The sequence below is a fragment of the Sorex fumeus genome, unplaced genomic scaffold (assembly GCF_029834395.1).
Source record: "Sorex fumeus unplaced genomic scaffold, SorFum_2.1 ptg000024l, whole genome shotgun sequence".
NCBI classification, from domain to species: domain Eukaryota; kingdom Metazoa; phylum Chordata; class Mammalia; order Eulipotyphla; family Soricidae; genus Sorex; species Sorex fumeus.
The window spans coordinates 50628275-50644222 of NW_026606081.1; the positions used below are offsets into that span (position 1 = coordinate 50628275).

Here is a 15948-nt window from a genome sequence, read left to right on the forward strand (position 1 = left end):
CCACTCTGGGCAGCGCCTACTGCCACCTTCAACATAAGCAAGTCCCGTTCCCTGCCCATGGCTACTGTGGCTGTACCCACAGGCCAGGCTCATGGGGACTCGGCCAAGCCACCTGGGGATCTGCATGGCTGTGTCCTTTTGCTGGTGTCGGGCTGAGTCCTGAGACCACAGTGGAACCCAGAGGCAGTGGGGGGTGAGGGGTAACCTCGGATAACCCCATCACCTCAGTGCTGGGCAGGTAACCACAACACTAGCAACCGCTTACTGCAGAGCCGCCCCAGGGTCACCTGGGCCTGTCTTGAGTGACTGCAGGTGGCAAGCCCAAGACCTCCAGGAAGCTTCCGTCCTGGCCAGACCACGCCCAGCACAGGTGGCAACCCATTCCTGTCCCCGACCTTGAATCCCCCTCCCCCCGCAACACACACCAAGGTCACTCAGCAGCAGACCACAGCCTGCCCCATATCAGCCTAAGGGGGGACTGGGGTGGGGTGTGAAGCAGAGGACACCAGATGGAGGCAAAGAAACATCTGCTTTATTGAGCAGCTGCTGGTCACCAGAAGGAAAGGCAGACGCGGCCAGGCAGCACACACGGACCTGGGCTGGCCCGGCTCTTTGGATCTCCTGGAACCCCCACAGGAACTCCCCATACCATGTGCTGCAAAGCACTGTGCCCCCCGCCAGAGTCCCTCCCTCACAGACGGACTCTCGGGTTCATGCCCACTGCTCCCAGCCGCGTGACAGTGGGTGACCGAAGGCACAGTGGGGCCCTGTCTGTAGTGGGGCCCCAGAAGTAAGGCACGGCAGACAGGCCTCACCCGGCCTCCCTGAGGGCTTTACTAGGGGTCCAAGTGCAAAACGGGGTGCGGGAGGGGCAGCGTTGGCCAGGGCCCAGTGCGCTCAGGGCCCTCCTGCTCACTCTCGCCAGGCTCCCGCTTCCAGCCCGGGGGGCGGAGGGAGACACAGCCCAGGTGCACAGACAGGGGACTCCTACTGCAGTCCCCCCACTCCTGCAAGACTGGGGAGGTCCCTACCTGCCCACAAGCTGTGTCTCAGCAGCCTGGGGCCACGCACTAGGCACTCCTGCCTGCAATGGGCTAGCCGGCCTGGAGGACGAGCCCTCTGAGCCAATACTGAACAGACACCTACCTCCAAACCAGAGGTGCTGAGGGGCTCGGAGCCACGGGCCGAGAGACCACCCTGGGCTGTGGCTTGGTCCTGTGCTGTGCCCCCCTCCCTCGCGCTTTATCCCTCGGGGCAGCCCCGCGGAGGAGGCGGGGCCTCGCCAGGCGCTGACTGATGCCAAGTGCCTGCACCTGGGCAGCTGCAGCGCCCCGCCCACATGGTTGCACCTGCAGGTCCTAGCCCCCTCCTGGAGGGGAATGGGGGGGGGGACCAGCGGGAGGAGGGGCGTCCAGCCACTGCTTGGGCCTGGAAGGAAGCTCCGGGTGTGCTGGCTGCTGGCTCTGGACCCCGCAAAGGTCTGGAGCGGCAGTAGGGCGCAGGGCCCCCTGCCCAGAAGGATGCCCTAGCTAACGGGAAAAGGCACTTTCCGACACAGGCGGGCCCAGAGCCCGGTTCCCCGCACCCGTGGGACCCCCGCCCCGGGCAGATTGTGGCTCACACGTGATTGGGGCGTTGACAAAATAAATATCAATAAATATGTCCGAGGTTCTGGGCACGGTGGGCAGGGAGGGGGCGCAGGGCCGGGACGCACTTGGGGACCGGGTGGCAGCGGGGGCTTCCTCTGGCTGGGCTAGCTCTGGAACCTTCCACGGTCCCCGCAGCTCTCCTGCTCTCCCGCAGACAGGCAGTGGGCAGCGTCATGGGCGCGGGCCGGGTGGCCAGCTCTGCTCGGCGGCCTCGTGGTGCCAAACCTCCGGGCCGGCCCCGGGGAGGGCGCGCTGCGGGGACACTCAGCTGGCCCAAGACTTGCGGTTCTCCGGCATGCGTTGGCCCCGCTCTGCCCGCAGCGCCGCGGGAGCGTCGGCCTTGGCCAGGGCGGCGGTCAGCGAGGCCAGGCTGCCGGCCGAGCCGGAGAGGGTGTTGCTGCGGCGCGGCTCAGGGCCCCCCTGCGGCCGGAGCCCCGTGCTGCGCCGCCGACCCGCGCCCGCAGCCCTGCGCACCCGGCCCGGCCGCACCAGCAGCCCGTGGCCCGGCCGGCAGCGGAAGTACTGGCGACCCCCGATGCAGCCGTCGTTCTTGCCTGCAGGGGTGGGGGGGACGAGAAAGGAGATCGTGAGCGGCCACCGCGCCCGCAAACCCGGCAGCGCCCACCCCCGGGTCCCAGGGCCTGCAGACCCGCATCCACCCGAGGTCCCGGCAGGGAGGAGTGGGGGTGCCTGAAGATCCACCCTGACCCCCAAATGTCAACATCGGGGGTCCCGGCAGCCCCAGCAGAGGACAGGGAGGGTCCCTGGGGAGGATTTCCTGGGGTCCTGAGCGCCGAGCCCTGGGTTGGGTATGCAAACTGCCTCAGCGAAGCTGGTTCCTCCGAAGGGGCTGTGCTTCCCGGATTCCTCAGCTTGAGACCCCATGTTCTGCAGGAACCGCCCCGACCCGGGGGCCGCAGTCATCCCGAAACCGAGCATCCGCACAGCCCCTGGCTGTGACCTCAGCAGGGAATTCCAAGGGCAGACGCTGGGGGGTTGGGGGGGGGGGGGCTGGCTACCCAAAGGGACAGGTGCAAGGAGCATCTTCAATGCTCCCACACCCCTGGATGGACATTTGCCCGGGGCAGTGGGGCTGCGTGGGACCCGCAGCTCACCTGAGGGGGAGTCCAGCTCCACGCCGACCCACGTGCCCTCCTGGAAGTCCGTGGGGCCCACGTATCTGACGATGCCCGTTTTGTGGGCGCCCACGGTCACGTGCTCTCCTTCTCGGAGCCACTCCGGGACCTCGCTGGCCTCCTCGGAATCGGAGGACACGTCCAGCTTGCTCGGCGCAGGGGACCCCGGGTCCGGGCTCGGGTCGGTGCTGAGCATGCGCGAGAAGGACTGCAGCTCCGACGTGCGCACCTTGCGGATGCGGAACGGTGAGGCGGGCAGGTCCGTGGGCACAGGGGGCTTGGGGCAGGCCTCGACCCCGCTCTGCTGAGCTATTGGGTCCTTCTGGGGGGCTGCAGGGGCGCTGGGAAGAGCCGGGCCCTGGTTCGGAGTTCCCGGGGACACAGCCTGCTTCGGGCGTTCAGGGGGAGCCAGGGGACCCCCGCTGGCGGGCAGGGGCTCAGTGGCCAGGGAGAGGGTGGCCGGGGGTGAGCCGGGAACGGGGGCCGCAGCCTCCAGGCTGGGGGCATCGGAGAGTGTGGCGCTGGACACACTGTGGGAGAAGTAGCCACTGGACGCCTCGCTCACGGGGCTGGGGGGCCCGTCCAGGGTCTCAGGGCCCTCCGCACCCTTGGGGGGTCGCTCGCAGACTCTCGGCGTGGGAACGGTCCCGTCCGATGCTGACCCCACACTCTCTCGAAGTGCCTGCAGTAACAGGGGAGCACGTGGATTAGATCCATGGTTCCCCTGAGGACGGGTCTGAAGGGGACCCCCAGCCACCCCCTCCACCTGCAGTTTGCAGACTGGAAATTCCCCTAGCTGCAGGATGCGGGTCTCAGGCAAAGGAAACTGATCTCAGGCCCCTCAAGGCACAGGGCAGCAGCCAACGCCTATGGAAGGGGCTGCTTCCAACCTCAGCAGGTTTCTCAATCAGGGCTCAGTGCAAAGCAGCCGGGAGTAGGCTGGAACTTTCTGGAATATTCTACTGCTCCTGTTCTCAGGGAGCTAGAAATTGAGTCCCTTCACAAGCAGTCATGGGTTCATCCATCTTGCCCCTCCACGAAGCCCCATTAATACCAAAAGGGGAGAACATAGGAGATTGGGGTGAGAGCAGCCACACCTGGCCGAGGCACTGCCCCACCCATGTCCAGAGGTGCAGCTTTTCATGAAACTGGAGATTCACAGTGACCCCAGCACCACTGTGGGTCCCCTGAGCCCCACCAGGAGTGAGCCCTGAGCACAGAGACAGGAGTGAGCCCTGAGCACGGAGCCAGGAGTCAGCCCTGAGCACAGCGCCAGGAGTCAGCGCTGCGCACCGCTTAGTGTGGCCCCCAAACTCAATTCAACAACAACCACCCAGTGCTTTACTGACGGAGCATCTCTGAGTTCTGTGTGTGTTCACGAAATGACCCAGCCTGAGGGAGGAGTGCTGGGTCCCTCCTACCACCAGTGCCCAGAATCACCCTGCACTCCCGGGCTGGCATGGGGGTGTGGGCAGCTGAGGCTGTTGGCCCTGTCGCTGTCCCGGGACAGGGTGAACCCGGGAGGACCCCCATCTCTGGGCCCTTTGCCCTGGCACTGAGATCCCAAGAGACCTACAGAGGGGCACGGTGTGGGCCAGGGCGTGGGGGGCTGGAAGACGGGGTGCTACATGAGGAGAGGCATGGGTTTAGGGAATGTGGGTGAGGAGGGGTGTGGTGAGGAGGGGTGAGGTGAAGGGCTGCAGTGAGGAGAGGTGTGGTGAAGAGGGGTGTGGTGAGAAGGAGCACAGTGAGAGGGGTAGGGAGAAGGGCCCCGGTGAGGGAGGGTTTTGGTGAAGAGGGGGCACAGCGGGGAGGGGGCACAGTTGAGGTGCATAGTCAGGAGGAGTGTGGTGAAGCGGTGTGGTGAGTAGGGGCACGGTTGAGGGGCGTGATGTGGAGGGGCGCAGTAAGGAGGGGTGCAGTGAGGAGGGGCACAGTGGAGGGGTGCGCTGAGGAGGGGCGTGGTGAGGAGAGGTGCACTGAGGAGGTATGGTAAGGAAGGGCACGGCAAGGGGGCACTTTCTGCTCTCCAGAGCAGGCCCTGCCAGGAGCCCAGCGGTGGCACTCCAGTGCTTCACATCACTTGGTCTGAGTCACGCTGGCAGACACACGGGTGGCCCGGGAGGATGATGGCAGTGTCCCTGCCCCAGTCACTGCTCCGAGGCATTGGCCAGGGTGGACACAACAGCCCGGAGGAGGTGGTGGAGGGTCTCGGCCTCACCCCTGCACTCACGGGAGCGGGAAGGTGGCCGGGCAGTGGGGGTTGTTCCGGGGAGAAATGCGTTTCCCGATATTTACGGAAAGATTATTTATATTACAGGAATGGCCATTTCCATGTGAAATGCAGGATTTATTTGAACTGGGAAACAGCTGAGATCTATAAGTCTCTTCCAGTCCCTTGGCTTAACTCAGCAGTTTGATAAATCATGTGTGCCCACGTGCCCGTCATTTCCCTCCCGCCCCCGGGGCTCCTCCCTGCCAGGCGCGTCCAGGAGCGACACTCCCGCGCCTCTGGGGATTAACAGCCCAGTTTTGTGATGGATCTCTAGGGCGCAAAATTTACTAAACCCGATAGATCAATAACTGCCACTGACATAAATGCTCTAGAAGATTAGGCATCCCTCAATCATTTTTCTTTGTACCTGGTTTATTTGTCCTTTTCTTTCCTGTCTCACTGACCGGGCGGGGAGGCTTCCCAAGGCACAAGCCCCCTGTGAGAGCTGCCCACTGGGGGTGGTGGCCAGGCCCAACACCAGAGCCCGGGACGATCCCGTTTGCTTGCACAAGACAGAAAGCTTTCTCCCCGGAACCCAAGCGCTTGTGCAAAGGGCAGCAACCACGAAGCAGAGCGCAGAGCTGGCAACAGAGCCTGTCCCCGCCGTGTCTCCTCTGTGGGGCGTCCAGGCAGCGCCCCACCTGCCCTCTCCAGCTCATGCCCTTCCTGGGGACATTTCCAGGCACTTCTATACACTCCAGACTTGAGGCCCCCAGGCCAGGCTCTCGCCTCATTTCCCACCGGCAGCTCTCTACACCGTCTGCATCCTGAATGCCCAGGATGATCTCCCCGATGATCTGGCTCTTTTCTGTCTTAAGGGGAGGGACTGTCCTGGCAGGCACCAGCGTCCCCACGAGCAGGCAGCCGCAGTGGGAGAGGCGGCGGAGCTGTGCAGATTAGGGGAGCGGCGGAGCTGCGGGGGATCATGAGAGACTATTTTCTCCCCGGCTCAGCATTAGCCTTTTCACGCTGATATCATGAATCAGAATGAAATGTAAAACCGAGAATTAGGCAAACACTCCGAAGGAGGGGACTGTTCTGTTTATAGAAATCGCCGGGCCTAGCAGTGGGGCCATTAAAGCAGCAGACGACATTAGCAGTCAAGCACCTAGAAGTTTAGCAATCATATGATTAACAAGTTGAAAATAGAAAAGTGTCGAAGGAAAACAGGGAGAGACGACGACCTATATTATAGTTCGTTATCCAAAGGGGAAGACTGAAATGAAAACTGCAGGCGTGGATGCGACTAGCAGAGCCTGGGGGCAGCCATCGGCACGGTGCCAGGGCGCGCCACACACTCACCTGCACCATCCTGGGGGCGCCGGCGTCTGCCAGTGCAGGCTGCACCAGGATTCGGGGCACGGGCTGAGGAAATAGGAAATGGGGAGTGAGAGGGGCCGGGACAGAGGAACGGAGCTGAGGGGGACAGGGAGAAAGGGCGAGCTGAGGGGCTATGAGGAGGGCCCCTGAGCATGGCTCCCACACACAGGAGCCCCAGAGAGTCCTGTCCATGGGCCTACAGCACACAAGCCTGGGCCCGAGTGTCTGGAGAAGACCATGGCACTTGGATGAGGAGCACAAAACCCAACTCATTCCACCGAGACCACTGCCTGCAGCAGGCCCATCCTTCTCAAATCAGATGGATGTGCGGGTCATCTGAGTATGTTCCCGTCTGAATGTGTGTGATATGCCATGAGCAGCTGGGAGGCTCTCCCATGTTCATCTTCAGATTCCCTGAATTGAATAGGCAGTTGAGGGACAGAGGGAAGGACCACAATGAGGGGTGAGTGGATGGATGGATGATGGGTGGATGGAGAGATGATGGATGGATGGGTGGGTGGGTGGGTGAGTGGTTGGGTGGTTGGATGGTTGGATGATGAATGGATGGGTGATCAATGATGGATGGATGGGTGGGTGACTGGATGGCTGGCTGGATGGGTGAATGGATGGGATGGCACATCAATGGGTGGATGGGATGGATGGATAGATGGGTGGGTGGGTGGGTGGATGGATGGTAGATGGGTAGATGGGTAGATATATGGGTTGATGGATGGATGGGACAGTGGACAGACGGATGGGATGGGATGGGATGGATGGATGGATGGATGGATGGATGGAGAGTGAATGGATGGATGGGTAGATGTGCTGATCAATGGATAGGCGGGTGGATGGATGGTTTGATGGGTGAGTGGTTGGATGAGTAGATGGACAGACTGGCAGATAGATGGATGGATGGATGGATGGATGGATGGATGGATGGATGGAAGTGGCTACTACATAGCCTAAATGTCTGGATCTTCACTTACAAGGGTGGTGATGTTTCTACAACCTGAATTAGGGCACAGGAACTTAGTTCTTGTTTCTACCAGTTCTGCAGTGACAATATTTTGGTTGTACATCACTAAAGTTCCAGTTGCCAAGAATCTCTTCAGAACATGAGGACTCACGTGCTGATAAACAAGGAGCACAGAAGCAATTCTCCCAGTAAGCAACATGCCCACATATGTTGCCTCTCTCATGCACCCCTTTCCCCGGGGACATTAGGGCTGTGGGGACATGAATCATGGTGAAAGTGTGAGATCTGATGCTTTCAAGCAGGTGGAGCGTGGCCAAACCTTGTGGGGTTGCAGAGATTTGTGAGGGAGGGCACAGGAAGGCATGAGGAAACCAGTTGGATGGGACACAGGACAGACTTCCACGTGGTCCTTAGCAAAGATAGGGAAGGAAGATTTGGTTTACTGGACGTGGTAGGGGGTGGGGCACAACGGGCTGAAGGACAGAGAACCAGGCAATAATGAGACAGTGGCACCAGAGTAGGGAAGAACAGGAACGTGATTATGAGGATCTGCCACACCAGCAGGAGTGGAAGGAATGAACACACACAGTAAAAAAGCACACCCACCAGTCCCACAAAGTAAAAACCTCACACACAGTAGATACCACATCCACACACTCTCTCAAACACACACACAGAGTAAAAACCACACCTAAACAGTCTCACACACACAGTGAAAAACACACCCACACTGCTTCTCACACAGTAAAAATCACACCCACACTATCTCTCTCACACACACTGTAAAAACCACACCCACACTATCTCTCTCACACACACAAATACCACACCCACACTGTATCTCTCTCACACACATAAATATCACACCCACAATGTCTCTAACACACAAATACCACAACCACAATGTCTCTAACACAGTTTAAACCTCACGCACTCTCTATCTCTCACACACACAATGTCTTCCACACACAGTAAAAACCACATCCACGCTGTCTGTCACAGTAAATAACATCTACATTCTCTCTTTCTCTCTCTCACACACACAATATCTTTAACACTCACAGTAAAAACCGTACCCACACTGTCTCTCTCACACTCAGTAAATACCACATCCACATTCTCTCTTTCTCTCTCTCACACACACGTCTTTCACATACAGTAAAAACTGTTCCCACACTGTCTCTCATGGGATGAAAACCATACCCGCACTGTCTCCCACACATAGTAAAATCCATACCCAGATTCACAGTAAAAACCACATCCACAGTGCCTCTCACTCACAATAAATACCAAATCCAGTCTTTCCCTCTCTCCCTCTCCCTCTCCCTCTCTCTCTCTCATGCACACATACACACACAAGAACCACACCCATAGCCTCTCACACACAGTAAAAACCACACTCAACTGTCTCACACACGGTAAAAATCACATACACACAGTAAAATCCACACCCAGACACATACAGTAAAAACCATACTCACTGTCTCACACATACACTCACCCACACACTCACACATATTCTCACTCTCATACATATACTCTGTCACACACACTGTCACACACATAGTCACACTGTCTCATATTCTCACACACTCATACATAGTCACAATCACTGATTCACACACTCAGAAATACTTTCAGTCACATACACTGTCCTCTCACATACACAACTGTCACAAACACACACTCTCTAGCACACTGTCACAGTGTCACACATACTCCCTCACAGTTTCCTAGGCCCCGGGGCACAGCTGCAGCCATCAGAGCCCCAAAGTCTCCACAGCAGAGAAGATGAAAGCCAAGGTGCTCAGGGGTAACTGGTAGCTGCCCGCCCGGTGTGAGGCCGTGGGGAGATTCCTGGCACAGCCCCATCAATTCTGCCATGTGTGACTGTCACACATGGGCAAGGTGACGAGGTGGTGTGAGCCTGGGGCCAACATTCACAGGCAACAGAGAGCGCTGGGGGCACTCCCACATTGGGTGAGACTCTGCCACTGAAGAGGATCCACAGGGGACAGTGGAAGGTGCTTGGGTGGTTTGATGGTTAGAGGAAAATGCAGAGAAGTGGAAAAGGAACCAGAACCTTCGGAACTGGCAAGGAGGGCGCGACCACAGGGGCCAGCTGTGTGGCACCAGGGGACCTGGGTCTGCTTCCCTGGGATCCAGGAGTGGGTGCGGGGTAGGTGGGTGCCTGTGCATGGGGAGACATTTGGGGTGGTGAGGGGGATGGGTGGGAGGTCCCTAGCTTTCTCTGCTTGGCACTGGCCTGTGACAAACCTGGCTCCCTGATGAAGGGGCCACAAATCTGACAAAGTTCACGGGCCCTGAGTGTGCCTCAGGGCTCCGAGCAGGCATTGTTTGCCTCTATCGTACGTTCCCATATGCCCCGTGCAAACAGAGGCCCCTGTTTCAGGAGCTCAAAACATTTCAGATCCTAAGTTCATTAATCCTTATGACACATCTGGTAACTATTAATAAAAATGACTGCAAAGTATTTTGCAGCTATAAATATTAAGGAGCAGTCCCACGAGACAAGTGAATCTAAGTATAATTATCTGCATTTCACACCACAGAAGCCGAGACATTTCCCGGACAGAGAGATGCTGCTGAGCCGGAGCCCCGAGGATGCAGCCCGGGGCCGTGTGCCGCCTCAAGGCTGCTTCTCCCCGCTGGGCACCGAGACCCACTGCTGGACTTTCGAGGCGACTCAAGCCCCAGAGACTCTTTGGAATGGCAGGTGGAAACGGCCCTGCCCCCAAGTAACCAGCACACACCCATCCCGGCACCAGCATGCACACCAGCCCGCCAGTGCTTCTGCGCTGGGGCTGGAGACTGGGCCAGGGGCAGAGGCGGGTCATGGGTCAAACAAAACATGTGGCTGCCCAGGCACATGCAAACAAGCAGAGAGAGGGGGCACTGAGCAAGCGCCACAATGAAAGGTGAAGCTGGACAGGGCTCCACGGGTGCAGGAATGAACATCCCAATACCTGGGCAGAGGGGGAAGTGACGGGGAGGAGATACCACATAAAGCAACCCAGGGTAACTTGGGTCAAAAATGTCGATGTTTTGAACTTCATTCTAAAATCCTGAGTTTCCTGATGCACGTTTTGTTTAAAAACAGACCTTGGGGGTGGGCAGGGATTAAAAGCATTCAAAAACTTAAAAAAAAAAAAACCTCCCCCAATAACTACTAACTTGAAATTTTTAAATTTGTAGGTCATTTTCTAAAGTATTCTAAATTAATCTGAGACCCACACACTTCCTCTCCAAATCCTCTTTTTTAATTCTAATGACTTGAAGTTGGGTTTAGGAATATATGATACATGTAAAGATTTACTTATTTCTATAAAACTAGTAGCCAACCTCTGCTATTTATACTGATAAAGAAAAATAGACCCTCCCCCCCAAAAAAGGCCAAGCAAATACAGTACCCAAAAGTAACCTTTAACTTCTTAGCTTTTTGTTCTGATAAAAGTGATAAGAAGGAGGGCTGAAGAGATTTGCACAGCAGGTAAGGCATTTGCATGTCAGGAGGCTGCCCTGGGTCTGATTTCCAGTACTTCATATGGACCCTGAGTTCGCCAGGAATGATTCATGAGTGCAGAGCCAGGACTCAGCACCTAAGCACAGCCAAGAGTGAGCCCTGAGCATGGCCAGGAGTCAGCCCTAAGCACAGAGTCAGGAATCAGCCCTGACCATGGCCAGGAGTCAGCCCTGAGTATGGCCAGGAGTCAGCCCCGAGCATGGTCAAGAATGGCCCAAACCCAAGAGTGATCAACAGGGCAGGAGACGGCTCCAGGAGCTGAAAGGCATATAAGCGGCCAGGGCTCCATTCCCAGCACTGTGTGATCCTCCAGAACTGCCAGGAAAGGCCCCGAAACAGAATATGGATGCAGACAGTTCACTCAACAGCAAGACTTGGAACTGTCCCAGTGGGGAGAGCCGGCTTTCAGAGGCTGTGTTCGAAGCGGCAGGTGGGGAATGGGAAGTGATGAGCTGGGCTACCAGGCGTCCGCCAGCCCTTACCCTGTGGCTTGGCTCCCGGCCAGCCCCCAGAGTTCCCCTCTGGCCTCCCACAGTGACCTAACGCTGCCGGCACTCCCATCCATCTGCAGGTGTGTGTGCTGGAGATGGAGCCTGGGGCCGAGCCCCCTCCCATGTGGGAATGCCCTCACCTTTGGGGCGCTCATCTGGAAGCTGCACAACTCTCCACCAGCCAGCAGCTCCTCCTCAGAGACACTGCCACATGGCCTTTCCTGCCGGTCTGTGACCTGAGTGTCACCCCCAGGGCCTCGCATAGGCATGCGAGGAGCTGCAGGAGCTCCAGGATGCCCGTCTCTACAGAGAAGAGCTCACACCTCTATGAAGGCAGCACTCAGCCTTCTCAGAGAGAAGCAGAATGGCTGTGTGTCCCAACACTGCCACATCCGAAGAACACAGGAACGCTCTGAAGAGACGCAGGCCCAGCACGTTCACTGCAGTATCACGGGCAATGGCCAAGATCAATCTGGATACACCCCAAGTGGCCAGGGCAGACAGTGCCTTAAGATGCTCCATTCACGGTGGGACATGCAGCAGGAAGAGGGGATCTTGCCTTTTGCTGCAGCATAGGTAGAATGTGTGTGTGTGTGTGTATGTGTGTGTGTGTGTGTGTGTAGGGGGGAGTTTAGTGAAAGGAGAAAGACAAACGCTGGGTAATCTCATTCATATGTGGGATATAATGGAATTAGTCAAGGGACAGACACAGATCCTCCGAATTCCAGTAGGCGAGGTCACACCCACCAACTGGCCCCCTGGCGCCGTGTAATCCCATCAACGGACAAGACTCAGAGACTATAAAAACCAACTGCTGGAAGAGAACAGTGCAGTCTCCTGCCCCCCGCGCCTGGCTGTCCTCGCCGGGGCCCCCTGGAGGGGAGCGGGTTGAGCTTTCCTCCCTGCCCTGACCAGGGCTCCGGCAGCCGAAGACCTCCAGAACCAGCCACCACCATGCTGAGACCACTCTCTGCACACCTGAAGGTACCGGCAGAGGAACAAAGGCAAGCGGGCCCCAGGGCTGAGATCTCCAAGCCTACTGGGATCAGGGCTGAGCATCCTCCACCCAGATCCTCCCAATTCCAGTAGACGGGGTCACACCCAGCAACTGGCCCCCTGGCGCCGTGTAATCCCATCAATGGCCAAGACTCAGAGACTATAAAAACCAGCTCCCAGAACCACGCGGCCACATTCGCAGCCGCACGACATCTTATTATGACATCTTATTATCTCATTCCTACTTTGGACAAACTGGCAGGCCACCGATTGTAACCTGCCCACACGGCAGAGTCTGGCAAACTCCCCGTGGCGTACCCAATATGCCAAACACCAGTAACAATGATGGGTCTCATTCTCCTAAAGAGCCTTGAATATAGCACTTTCTTAAAAATCTCAGGGCTAGGATGAAGGAGACGTTACTGGGGCCTGCTCGAGGCAATCGACGAATAACAGGATGGTCGTCGTAAACCACAATGTTTATATAAAGTATAAGGGGGGAAAATTCTTTAGATTCTGACCACAGAATTGAGGTCACTGAAGGTAACCTCACATTTCCATGTGGGTAGAAGGGGTCCAGCGTATTGTAGTAGAGGGGTATTGGCACTGTGGTGGAGGGTGTGCTAATGCTGCACTTCTATGACATAAAAATATTGGACCTGGAGCAATAGTGCTGTGAGGAGGCCACTGGCCTTTGGTCTTGCATGTGGCCGGCCCAGGTTTGATCTCCGGCATCCCATATGGGCACCACCTGGAGTAATTCCTGAGTGCAGAGCCAGGATACTCCCTGAGCAACACCATGTGTGACCCAAAAAAAAAATGAACAAAACACAGAAGTATTTAAAGGCATATAAACCGATGTTCCCTCAGCTTTTAGAAGGCCTGGGTTCACCCCTGGGACCACGGGTTCCGCTTTCTGTCTGCATCACCATCAGGGGACAGCGCCTGAGCTGTCCTGTGACCTCGAAACCCATCACCACCCTCCACTGAAAAAGGAAGATTGATGAAAAGAAAACATGGGGAAGGGACTGGGGAGAAAGCACAGTGGGGAGGGCGCCTGTCTTGCAGGTGGCTGATCTGGATTCCATCCCTGGCATCCCATATGGTCCCCCCGGCACTGTCAGGTGTAGATTCCTGAGCATAGTGTCAGGAGCATCACCGGTGTGGTCCCAAAACAAAACAAGCAAGCAAAAAACCCCAACTTTGGGTGGGTCCCACCCATCAGCTCCTGCAGCTTGGCTGGTCCTTCCTTCAAATACTCTGTGACCCATGCACTCTCCAGACTGCATCCTTTAATATTTGTCTTCACGTACGGTGAGATCCCAAAGATTCCAGCTGTACATTAAATATTGCTGCTTGAAGAGAAACCTCCATTCTGCACTCGTGAGGTTCTTTAATCTCAAACAGGTGCTGAGTCCCTTCTTCCCAGTGTCCAGAGCTAGCCCCTAACTCTGCACTGTCCAACACTGAGGCCACCAGCCCCCACGCCCTCCACGGACCCCCTGAACATCAGCTGGAGACAGAAGAGAGTCTCCCATTCAGATTCCACGTGCATTTAGGACATAATGTACATTTGGAACAAACCGGGCGTGACTGTCCCTTTTCATCTGGGGATGTTATCAACTCCAAATGCAGATCAAGTATTTCCAGTGAAAATCTAGCTTCCAAATTGAGATGTGCTAGAAATGTAAAATACACACCTGATTTCAAGGACTTTGTGCAGGGGGGGAGAAAGATGAAAAATGCCACAGTAAGTTTTAAGATGTTGATGATGGGTTGAATTGAGAATATTAATGTACCAGATAAAATAAATCATGCTATCAAATTGAATTTGACGTGTAGCATCCCCGTTCTTAAAATGTGGCGACGAGAATGCTGTCCTGACCGCTGGACCCGAAGTGCCCACCCCAGTAAGCCCGGGAACATTAACTCTCATGCTTCTCCTCACTGGAGAGCATTCTGCATACTCCCTCCGAGATAGTTCGCTTTGCTACAAGCACCTGAGGCTGAGGCAAGGGTGTGGGGAGTGAGCCAGAAACTGCCAGCCAGCACCTGCCTCCAGCCTTCCTGTTTCACATGTGGGAGAATCCCCAACGACGGAGAACACATAAGCATCTTTCCTCTCAGCCCGAGGGGTGCGGGTCCTGGTCTCCACTCGGGCTCTATGCAGTGGGACCTGTGGAAACTGGAGGGGATGACCCTCAACTCCCTAATTCCTGCATGAACCAAAATCAGCTTCAGAGACACCCCCACCCCCACCCAAAGTTCTCGGTGCATACAGAGCTCTGGCTGAACACAAACTTCTAGATACATGAGAAAGGCTATTATGCTAAATTAATCCAATCTAACTAATTAGAGAGCAGGAAGTTCTTTCAATTATTTCATGTGCTGTCTGAGAAACACACTTGAGCATGAGTACAGATCCCATTAATTGCGGTTCATTATTCCCCAGATTAGTCACTAAGCTGGCATCAGAAGGTCACAGACTGCAGCCCTGTCAGCTGCTACCTCTCGCAATGCGGCATCCCAGCGCTGCTGGGCTCAGACAGACACTGTCACACACCAAGACAAGCGTCCAGGAAACCCGGAAGCCAAGTCCTCACGAATATGCTCAAAGCCAAAAAGAGTCTGTAAAGTGGAAGAATATTCGTGTTTCCAGCCTTCAGAATAGGCTGCTCCGTGAAAGACCCCGGAACACATTAATCTTGTCACCAGGTTTCTAACCGCACGCGCGCGTGTGTGTGTGTGTGTGTGTGTGAGTGCGGGTGTGTGTGTGTGTGAGTGCGGGTGTGTGTGTGCTTAAGGAAGAGAACTGAGCATTCCTGTCTGAAAATGTCAAGAACACTTTGATTAAAATCCTTTTTGGTTTTTTTCCCAATCATTATCATTCCTTCACGACACATTTTCTGCCTCTCTCCCACCCAGTAGCGAGACTCAGAGCCACGAGGGCCCGGCGGCCCCTGCTGCATCCCTCAGTTCGTGTCTGACACATTGCATCCCCAAACCCTCCAGTTCCACAAGGAAATGCAGGACATCTGAGAGTCACCGCACGCCTGTGGGTCCCCACTAACCCGGCTACCCAGGGGGGCCGTCCCCAGTGCCCCTCCCCACCTCTGCTCTGACACCCCTGGAATGTTCGTTCAGTCAGCTCAGCTGACGCCTCTGTGCTCAGCCTAGAAACACCAACCAGTCTTTTGTCAGAAATTGTTTCCGATGCTCTTCTCGCTGACAATTCCAGCTGGTCAATGGGTTCCTAGCAGCATCTCACCCAGAAAGTTCAACAACCTAAATGTGGTCCAGCAGTGCCGAGGGGACCGGTTGTGCCCAGCGGGGCGAGTCCGGTGTCCTAGTGACTATTGGTGACACAGGGAGCTTAAGTCTCCAGAGTAAACAGGGACAGAGATGTGAGGAGGAGGACATCTGAGCTGCTGGCATCACCGGCACACAGACAGGACCTGGTCAGGGAGGGACCTGGTCAGGGAGGGCCCCAGACGCCGGAGCAGGCTAACAGCAGGCTGCGCCAGCGGAGTTCCACGTTTCATCCATGGCACCATCTGGTCC

At 56.4% G+C, this 15948-nt stretch overlaps 1 protein-coding gene across 3 annotated transcripts in view; it reads right to left on the reverse strand.

The window, feature by feature from the left end:
- Positions 1-518: 518 nt before the first annotated feature.
- Positions 519-15948, reverse strand: part of KIF13B (kinesin family member 13B) — a 146948-nt gene continuing 131518 nt past the window's right edge. For 2 of the 3 annotated variants that reach the window (XM_056113989.1, XM_056113988.1), the window contains 3 exons: positions 6363-6425; positions 2765-3467; positions 519-2203 (listed from right to left, as the gene is read on the reverse strand). In XM_056113989.1, the coding sequence (XP_055969964.1) occupies positions 1914-2203; positions 2765-3467; positions 6363-6425 (1056 nt within the window). In that variant the 3' untranslated portion in view covers positions 519-1913. The remainder of the gene's footprint in view (positions 2204-2764; positions 3468-6362; positions 6426-15948) is intronic. The other variant, XM_056113990.1, reaches the window with a different exon arrangement.